The sequence below is a fragment of the Egretta garzetta genome, unplaced genomic scaffold (genome assembly GCF_000687185.1).
Source record: "Egretta garzetta isolate BGI_Z169 unplaced genomic scaffold, ASM68718v1 scaffold118, whole genome shotgun sequence".
Taxonomy (NCBI): domain Eukaryota; kingdom Metazoa; phylum Chordata; class Aves; order Pelecaniformes; family Ardeidae; genus Egretta; species Egretta garzetta.
This window is the reverse complement of record NW_009260484.1, coordinates 1,010,527-1,020,918: the sequence shown is the minus strand read 5'-3', so window position 1 is coordinate 1,020,918 and position 10,392 is coordinate 1,010,527. Positions and strand designations below refer to the sequence as shown.

Sequence of the window (10,392 nt, the reverse complement as noted above, 5' to 3'; positions counted from 1 at the left end):
TGATAGGAGACTTCACAACATAAAACTAACAGATCCCTGATTTTCTTTGAGAAACCCTCTTAGTGCTGAAAACAAGTGCCTTGTTCTTGGAGCACCCCGGAAGGGAAATCGGCTCTTTCTGGGAGAATGATTAGTAGTTTTACCTGCAGTAAAGTAAGATTACAGATCTTATTCACCAGCAGCTGTGAGCTCCGCAGCAGCAAATCCACAACTGAAATGGCTCACTGCCACTCTTAATTTGCACAGGTGAAAAGAAATACGGTCCTGTGCACAGCCAACCCAATGGCATTACTACTATTACTGCAGTAACATCCACTGTTACCACTGCACTTCTGATGGCCTGCGTTTTGCTCATGTCTGAAATCAGCCTCCTACATCTGTGGGCTGTGCATGCCAGCTAACCCAGCATCAGCCTCCCATTGTCAGAGCAACAGCAAATTCCGGTTCCAGACAATACCTTCAAGTCTTCACAGTCTGTAAGGTATTAGCTTCATGGAAAGATTTGGGGAAAAAAAAATCTTAAGCCTTGTTAAAAGGATTCATCATTGCCACCTTATTAGCCAAGGCACTCAAAACAGGTATCAGAGCTTGCTCTAGCATACCAACCAGGTACTTCTGGGTTATCAAATATGAGAACAAATTTGTACTTAAGGCTTCATTTAAACCCATGCTACCTAAAATTCTCTTTGCATCCAACTTTGCAGGATCAAGAAAACTAAAAAGGGTTAGATTAATATGTGCGTCTATGAAGTTTATTAAAGCAATGACCATTTGTAGACGTGATCAGACTTCCACCAAAATCAGAATTGATACCCAGGTTTGCTAGAACATATTTAGTTCAGGAGAGCTTTGCTGTAAGCTAAATCGTGAATTCAAATTGTCATAATTATACCAAAGAGTGTAGAAAATTGTTCAGGTTTGAAGGAAGGGTGCCACTTTTGTCTTATGCTGTTTGGGTTTGTTTTTCAAGGCAGGATGTAAGAGTTTGATTTACCTTAAGATGACGTTAAAAGCTGAACCAAAAAGCTGAAATTTTACACTGAAGCAACCACCACCAGCAAGGACAGCAGGTAAATATGCTGACAGTTCTGTCAGCATAACCTGTGAATTCTTACTTTTTACTTTTAAGGGTTAGAAAGGAAAAGAAAGAACTCCTCCAAAAAGCCTCACCGTACTCGTTAAAAATAGAACCTTCTGCAATATCACAGTATTTTTATTAAGTTATTCTAGGTGCAGAATAACTTTGTCCCTCTAAAACAAATTAAAAGGAAAAGACCAAGCCAGCCGTTGTCACCTGAAGATTGTGGCTAAGTTTTACTTTTACCTTATAGTACCTGAACAACTCATGCACAACAAAAAAGACTAAACTACAGCCAGCTGTTCAGGAATTTTTGTTCAAACCAGCCACATTACATTCTGTTGCATTACAGAAAGATTCAGTAGCACCTCAAATCTTGGGAAATTGTGTTTTCAAGTGATTAAGGGAGAAAATCTCTTCCATAGCAAACAGTCTAAGCAGACTGACTCAGTAAGAGCCATTTCTACTCCCAAACTCAGGTACTTGACTGCTAGGTGACCATGAACTATCCACTTAACCTCTCAAAAATTCTGTGTGAGGCAGTTTCTGAAACATCGAGACCTATGGCTTGGAAGAATCTGCCTTTACAGAAATTTACACCAGGCTGAAACGAGACAGATGGGAATGTTGTCTAAAGTGCTCTCAGAGTATCTCACTTCTAACTTGGACTACGTCACCTAATACCTTACTATTAAAGTATGAGCATCTTTAGCACACTATCAGCTGGTCTGAAAGACAGACACCTTGAAGCATTCTTCTCCTTAAGTTAAAACAAGTCACCATGCCAAAAATAGAAAGCTACATTTTTAATCGTTTCTTCTGCCACCTGAGTGGCGATAGCACAAAACGAGGGAACAGTAGAAGCCAATGTTTTGACATTTAGAACATCCTATCCATGGAAAACTTGCTTTCAGAAGTATGCTTCTGCTACTCACTCGAGTCTGTATTATTATTTACCTCCTTTTCACCGGCAAAGGAAAACTTACCTAACCTCAAGTTTACAGTATCACACCAAATCAAAATTTTACGTTGTCTTTCTAATTCCTTTAGCCAGTTTAGCCTGGGGGTATCATCATCTTACCTTATCAGTGCAATTTTTTTAAGGCTGTTAACAACCATTTTCTATGATCTTGAAAAATACACACTGAAATGTTAAATGCCTATTTTGCAGAAAGATTTCAAGCTTTCCCAAAAAAGCTCTTAGGATCTGCCCCAGGTTCTATTTCAAACAGCTTTATTTCAGACACCTGCATTAACAGAGCTTTCATGTTTGCCAGATACAGTTTTGACTTGCATCACTTTAGATGTTATTGCTCCTGACAGAAATGGATTTGTCATTCTTTCTGCAGCCAGTTACCTATTACCATCCTGATTTGCATCTCTTGCTGAGGTGATCGGTTACTATTTAAATGATCACATGTCTATTTTCTCAGAAAATGACACAAAGTTTTAAACTTAATTAAAAGCATTGGAAGCCCAGCCATAACATTAAATGTAAATTTTAATGTTAAGTCATTTTTAGATCATTTGCTCTGACACCCAAATGTTCTGAAATTTAAAGTAGTACTATAGGGACACACAAGTGCAGATAAATCTTTATTGCCATAACTTTGTTTTTTCAAAAATGAGCATTGGGTTTTTAATAGGTCGTAGTTTTATGTCTTTATATGTACAACATTACAACTGCATATTGTAATAATAATGAAGTTAGTGATACTTTGATAACTCAACACAGTGTATTTATAAAATGAATTCTTATCAAAATACACTTTTCACTGGGATAATAAATAAAATCCTGTGAAACCCACCTACACAAAGTTAATTTTAACTCTGGTAGAACCCGATGTGGTACACAGTCCATTAACTACTATGTTTGCCCCTTTATCCCCCTACTGATGCTCATCTTCTGGGGTAAGAAAACATTTTTTTTTCCCCCTGTTGTGGTGTGACCTCATTCAACATCATCTTCAGCCAAGCACTGTGCACTTACAATTCTCTGCAAGAAGGAGAAAAACTCATTCACAATTACATAAAATTGACAGCAGGCAACTGTTTATCAAGCAATGTAATTTTACACTGAACATTAAGCAGTGTAATTACTGAGCAAATTGATTAATCTTAAAAATGGTAATCTATCTGACAGCAGTTTTTGAAGTCAATTCCGCAGAAATTACATACTGTGCAATGCCTCACACAGCCAAAGTCAGATAAATAACGTCTGATCAATGATGGCTTCTGTGTGGGTTTTGGCACTATTCTCTAAGGAACCATTTTTGCTCCGTTGTTTCCCCAGACCTTGACATCTTGCATACCTGACACTTCTCAGTGTTTTTACTAACTATATGGACCTTAAACCAAAATGTAACCAGGCCTAAGCTGTAAAGAGAGCTGACTGACGCACAGCACTGAGTCTCTGCTTTATGTGAGGTAACACCATTAGTGTTAACACCAACACCCTTGCATTTCCAAGAATGTAAAACATATTATATATTTTACAATAGACTCACCTGCTAGCATATTACCAGCATTACCTGCACAGTACTCAGGCTAAAAAGGGAGGGCATTTTATACACAGAGCTGTGAACACTTTTATCATCAGGGAAACCCCCAAGCTTCCAAAATTGTCATGAGTTCTGGTGATAGTTAACATTTTGTGTTTACAGCTGGCCCAGAAGCAACAGGGTAGCAAAAGAAACAGGTATTAATTCTAATGGACTTTTACAGCACTTACAGACGCTTGTATACCTATAATTAAAAAAAAAAAAAGCAAAACCTCAAGACCCAGTGCAAGAAAGTTACTGCTTTTCAAATCCCCCAAGTTGTATTTGGGAAACAGTGGATCCACTTATAGTATCAGAGCTGCGGTCAGATGTCTCTAATTTAGAAGAGCTCAGCAGACCCTGCGTGTGAGAGTTCTGTATTTCTCTTTTACCCTGTTTGCTATTAATGCTACATGATATTTTTTGTATACACTTTTTAATGTTTCAGGTGAAAAAAAGCTTATTTTAACCCAACTGAACATATAAAAAAACTTATTACAAAAACCATTACTCAAGACTGATGTGGCAGATTAGAAAAGTAGTTACTTTCAAACCAAAACAGAGGGGAATGTTTCACATACCTGGCTTATTGTAGGGAGCTTAGTTAGAAGCATTTGAAACACCGGCGGTGGAAGAGTCTGCTGTAGAACTTGTAGTAGCTGCTGCGGCTGTCCACACACAGCAATGGCATTGGTCAAGTGATCAACACCTTTCTCATATTCACCTGCATGACAAATCATAACATTTTGATATCAACCTTCTTCCACACTATAAAGTATTTACATAAAACATCCGCCAACAGTGGATTAAATTAGTGAGAATCAATCCAGACTTTTCTTTCCTCCTCCCTTGCTGGATCTTCCAAACACAGAAGGTCAGAAACAAGTAAACAGGTTTTCCTAGGTGAGTTTGACTCCCCAGAAGATCTTAGTACATAAAAATCATCTTCTAGCAAAGGTAAAGAAAAATTATTTTACAACTTACCCTTAAAAAAAAAAAAAATGCTATTACCTTGAGCTAGTAGTTCCTCGCCAAGCTGAATCTCCTCAAGGAAAAACTTCTGAACTGCTTCAGCATCCTTCAGATCAGGCAACTATAATACACAGAGTAAAACTGAAGTTGGCCCTCAAATACCAGTTAATAAACAAATTAGCAGAAAACATTCTCAACTGAAATCAAATACACACACAACCATACTGTTACACTGAAATGGGGAAAAAAATAATTAAGAGTGTCACTTAAACGTACACAGAATGTTTCTGAAAAATCAGACTCAGGTCTCATATCATTGCATCACAAATCTGTAGAGAGACAGAGCCTGAAAAGCCTCTAGTCAGTTTATTAAGCACCCAATTTTGTAGCAAATGTAATTCTAAGGTGTGTTATATTTACCACAATTATATTTCTTACAGTTCGTTAAGATAAATCTATCTTTTCTTCCAGGATCCAGTGGTGATAAGGAGAGACAAATCAAATACTTATAGCAAAAAACTATCAAGTTCTGTTATAGGTGTACCCTGTCAATGATTTTTAAATCTGAAAAGTCCTTGCATGTACTACAAAGTACAAAACACCATCAAATCACACAGTAAATGTTGTACTTTCTAGTATAAGGACTCTACCTGACACAAAAAAGGAACAACCTTTTCAAACGGTTATCTGTAAGCATTAAGAAAACTAAATGCTGCATTTTTGCAGAAGTGTCTGTAACTCTGGAATCAAAACAGATCTTTAAATGAATCTTACAAATAATACAAAGGAAACATCTTTCAAAATAGCACTGCATTACTGAAGACAGTATTACCTTGGAAAGCCCTGCTCTCTCTTTGGCAAGCTTCTGTTTCTTCCTTCCTGTAAGAATAAAAAAAAAAAAAAACACTTTTTAAATTTGCGATTAAAAAAGCCTTCAGATTAGAGTTCAAAACCATGAACAAATCACAGTTATTTTCAAAATAAGAAACTGCCAACGTATTCCCAATAGTGAAGACTGAGCACAAGACTGCAACCCACCCTCTGCAACAGGATATCATTTAGAGGTCTAATGAGGGCGGGCAGTAGCACGCCAACTCAAAATGGTAACACTCCTCCTGCTGGCTATGTTAAACACCAACTGTGCAGGGCCTGCAGCAGAGCATACCTCGTGCTCTAGAGGCATGAAGGAGGAAAGAGAATAAGAGTCATATGGGATTTCTCTACACGATTTCTAACAATACCGAGCCCCAGAAGAACCGCCTGTAAGTCAAGGTTATCTAATTTTGAACTGTACTGTGCACCATCAACAGAACTTTAGCAGGTCACCATACATAAGTGTACTTTCCCAGTTGCTTTATAGCAAAGACTTGGGAATGAGTTAAATAGGCGGCAGTATCTCCTCACCCTACAGCAAGAGCAATACTAAAGCATACAATCCTGAAATATGAGGAAAGCAAACATTTACAGATTGAACAAACATTTACAGATTTAACTGTCCACCTTAAAGGCAAAAAGTTGGTCTGCAACATAAAGTTGTACCACTCCAGCAAAACTAGTGTAATTAAAATGATATATAGCTTGCTTTTAATGCAATTAGGCAGGTATGAAGATATTTTACAGTAGTAGCTATTCATACAAGAAAGAATAATTATAGTAATGCTGATGATTTCCTTAGAATAATAATTTTTGTAAGTCACCAGTTCATCAACTGAAATAGTTACACCAATATAACTGTTAAATACAGCCTATGGTTAAGCAACTGCACTCTTACTATTTGCCCTCAGTGTCTGCTTGGTGAACATTTATGTTGACAAAGAACAACTGTCACACATCCCTGATTTTTCTTTTGAAACAATTTTACAAGCTAAAAATACTTCCAAATACGACTAGCAGTTTTAATGGAAATGAGTTAAAAATTTGCGATTGTCCACACAACGAAGACATTCAAGAATACTATTTCCTAGTAGTGATAATGTAACACGTGAAATTTATGGACAAGATCAAGTGTTCTTTAAATAAAGGGAGTTCACATTCTAACTACATGGATCACCCTTTTACATTCCATGATACCTTAATAATGATTAGCACCTGAATTTCTACCACTTACCAACCTGTATATGTTATCTTACGACACCACAGGCAGAAAAATGTGTCAAATAGAACTGTAGCAGGCTATAATTCTAATGTTATGGTTGTTTTCAATATTAAAGAAGAATTCATCTCTTGAGAGTTGGTGCCTTCAATTGGCTTACTCCAAGTTTTCCAAAGCATTAATTTGCACAAAATTTTAAACTGCACTACTGTGCAAACCGGTTTTGCCAATACATAAAATCTTAGAGGTGAAATTAAAAAAATAAATAGTAGTATCTGAAATATTTCACTATCAAAACAAGCCACGTTGCAACTGTAGTGCATGCAGTGAAAATATCAATGAAAAGTAAAAAGAGTAACAGCTTGATATTTGTACATAATTTTCAGGAGAAAATTATGTTTTCTTGGCGTGACTATGACATCTTCTAAAATATTACATGTATCAGTCACCAAGTTAAGCATTCAGAGATAAAGAAAAAAAGAGACATGCTGGTAACTATAACTATTTAATAAAAGCTTTTGACCACTGATCACACACATATGAAATCACATACTTTAACCTGAAAATAGTAAAGGAATGTGAAGAATCACCAAGATTTTCAAACTGAACACTGAGCTACAGAATCTTTCAAGTCTGATTACTACGCAATTTTTCTTCCTCTTCTTAACATATTTTTACAGGTCTCTTTATAAGTCCACTAGCCAAAATAATTACAAAAATCAAACAGCTCAAAAGTATATTTAGAATCATAGAATCATAGAATGTTTAGGGTTGGAAGGGACCACTAGTGGTCATCTAGTCCAACCCCCCTGCAGTGAGCAGGGACACGGCTACCTAGATCAGATGGCTCAGAGCCCCATCCAACCTGGCCTTGAATGTTTCCAGGGATGGGGCCTCCACTACCTCTCTGGGCAACCTGTTCCAGTGTTTCACCACCCTCATTGTAGGAATTCCTCCCATACTGGTTGGTAACACTAGTTTTAAAATATCTTTGCAACAACAGCCAGAAGTCACATTTGTAATACAACAAGCAAAAAGCAATGGCTTTGGGCAGAGGGGAGGGGGAAAACACCAAAACCAAATGCAGCTTAAAAAAAACTCAAAAACTTTTTTGTTTTACTTCAGGGACCTCCAAGAAAAATGAAAAAAACTTCCCTCTTTTCTAAAGACAGTATCATATTTAAAAAAGGGGAAGGGCAATCTTTCATAGAAGGCACCTTAGTTAATACAGAAATGCAGATGAATCTATCCAAACCAGAAAGCTAAGCCGTAGCCCTCAAACTGCAGGTGACTTGCAGGTTCTTCAGCTCTTGGACATGGGGAATAAGTTTCAGATGCCAGCCAACAGATGTGCTGGCGTGGGTTGCAAAAATCCCAGAGTTGCCCCAGCAGCTTCAAAACCAGTCCCACAAAGGAGCAGAGTGACCAAAGAGCTGTCTGCACATTCAGCTCCCATCCGTGAAGTCTGCCTACTGTTCTCCTCTCACTCAGCTGTCTGGGCAGAAGGAGCTCTGAGGCAAAGATCAGCACAGTCAGAAGTTCTGGCTGTCTCTGAACAAAGAGATCAGTGTCTAGACTTGTGTTCAGAACAGTTCTGGTTCAATACGTTCAAGAACACCAGTAGTAAACACATCTAAACTCAACTTAAAATATAGCTGCGGAAACAAAGCAGCTCCAAGATAGCTTTGCTATCTTTTGGTCCCAAGATTAAATATGGACATGCTTGCAAACTAGCAGCACAATAACCTAAAATAACACAAAACCTGCTAAATAAATAAGATTAAGACATCTGGAAACCCAAAGTCCAGCAGTTCTTCAAGCTTCCCAGGAAATCACCTTTTTTTTTCCCCGAAACCTGGATCTGGCCACCTCATTGTTATGATGGGTCTTTGTAATGTTCATTCACTTTGGTCCTAATACAGCCCAAAGAGACGTACAATATAACTGGCATGGCAAAAAAAAATAAAAAATATTGGTTCTTCATTTGTCAGCCTGTGCTTGACCAAATACAACAACCTGACATGTAGGATCTCCTGTCCTTCCCAGACTTTGATGGCACTGCATCAGAAGGGCTGAAAAACAATCCTATCCTAAGAACATTACTGGAAAAGATCTGCTGCAAAGGTGGCTTCTACGAGTTTTTCATCAAACACCCCTACTATTGCCTGTGAAACAGTGTATCTTCATCTAAAGAACTACAACTGGCTGCTGCATTGGACCTTTTTTGTCAAATATTTAACAGCACAAACAGTAAACCCGCTGTAATAATCAGACCACTGGCACCACTACAGAAGCACCCATACTAAAGAATCAGTCACAGTACTAAAAATAAAAATAAGCCTTACAACTAAAGCTGCCCAGTGTATCACATCCAAGGATCCTAAGTGATACAGTGATGCCATCCAGATGACAACAGCCATCCCCTATCAAACCACAATGGCTTTCCACTTTAAAGAAAGTGTTAATTCTTAATCAGAGCAAGTCTAAGGTTCATTCAGAACATTACTGGATAGAAGCTCAGATAACAAAAACAATGGGCTGCAGAAATCACTGCCAGCGCTTCTGCAAAAATCTTATGTAATCCAACATTTTCTCTACTACATACTTAACAACATAAAAAGAACATGGCTTGCAAGACAAATATGTACCAGTTTACTACACTAAAAATTCCCAATCAATGTCTTGCACTGCAGAGCGAAAAGTACTCAGAAAACACACAAGAAGTATGCGGCTATGGTCCTGCATACACAAGCAAGGGCCTGGAGATGCAGTGTTCGAAAGACAACTTGCTGTGGAAGAGCTTACAGAAAGCGGACTCAATACACTGTTAAGCATTGACACCAGTCACTCAACAAATTCAATCCACTAAGACAGAATCAAGGCATTTAATTTACGTTTAAACATAACCAGGTAAATACTAATTTTTAACCCATCTAGTTACCAACTCTTCCATTGAGGAAACTGCTGATCATGTTATGTTTACTTGCTGAGAAAGTTTACCTTAATGGTAATTTATTTACTGCAGATTAGTTATCAAAGGAACACTATACATATTCCCATGATAGAAACAACCCAGCGCAACAAATCTCAGCTTATTTCTTGTGATTTGTTTGAGTACCTTGGATGAATTTGAGCACCTGGAGTAGTCACGCTTACAGTTACACCTAAAACCTTCACTAATTATTAAGGCTTATTTAAATAAATGTTGAAGACGTGAAATAATGAAGAGCCACGGGAGAAGAGCTCTACATTTTGGATTAATCAACAGTTTTCTCTGGCATCCATTCTTATCCTGGGAGCCACTAACAGAGCTGCCAGGAGGGTTAAGAATGCAGCACATAAAATACCTGAGGGCTGTCATCAGCTCCTGCCTTACCACAGTAACAGCCTCACTGTAAGAGATCACGTTGCTTTATCTAATGGTCTCACAAAATAAATAAAAAATATAAATAAACGTCACAGAAGCGCAGTGGCGATAATAGCATGCTTGAGGATGTAGGACAAGGAAATTTAAAAAAAAAAAAAAAAAGAAAGGGCGGGAGGTGAGCTATTTCCAAGGCGCGCTTCTGCTGCGGAAACCGGAGGTTACCCAATAACGACACAAATTGCAGAAAACGCGCTCCGACAAGAGGACCCGCCCCCGGTTCGGGCAAAGGGAGGCCGAGAGGCAGCACCGCGCGGGGGCCGCAGCCGCCCCTCACAAGCGCCCG

At 38.2% G+C, this 10,392-nt stretch overlaps 1 protein-coding gene and 1 non-coding gene across 2 annotated transcripts; both read right to left on the bottom strand.

Moving 5' to 3' along the window:
* Positions 1–3,010: 3,010 nt before the first annotated feature.
* TOMM20 (translocase of outer mitochondrial membrane 20) lies at positions 3,011–9,654 on the bottom strand. Its single transcript, XM_009644173.2, has 5 exons — positions 9,624–9,654; positions 5,423–5,469; positions 4,630–4,711; positions 4,200–4,342; positions 3,011–3,074 (listed from the first exon to the last, which is right to left on the bottom strand). The coding sequence occupies exons 1-5, from the start codon at positions 9,652–9,654 to the stop codon at positions 3,030–3,032; spliced, it is 348 nt and encodes a 115-aa protein (XP_009642468.1). The 3' UTR covers positions 3,011–3,029.
* Positions 9,655–9,882: 228 nt separating this feature from the next.
* On the bottom strand, positions 9,883–10,017 carry LOC118452828. Its single transcript, XR_004842685.1, has one exon. It is a non-coding gene; the product is annotated as a small nucleolar RNA SNORA14 (small nucleolar RNA).
* Between the last annotated feature and the right edge of the window lie 375 nt (positions 10,018–10,392).

Excerpts from the sequence above, each read along its gene's own strand:
- TOMM20 (XM_009644173.2), bottom strand. The coding sequence starts at position 9,654 with ATGATCAGCAGTTTCCTCAATGGAAGAGTTG. Across the intron at positions 5,470-9,623 it reads TTTCCTCAATGGAAGAGTTG|GAAGGAAGAAACAGAAGCTT; the intron begins GTAACTAGATGG and ends TTATTCTTACAG. Across the intron at positions 3,075-4,199 it reads AGCTCCCTACAATAAGCCAG|AGAATTGTAAGTGCACAGTG; the intron begins GTATGTGAAACA and ends TCCTTCTTGCAG.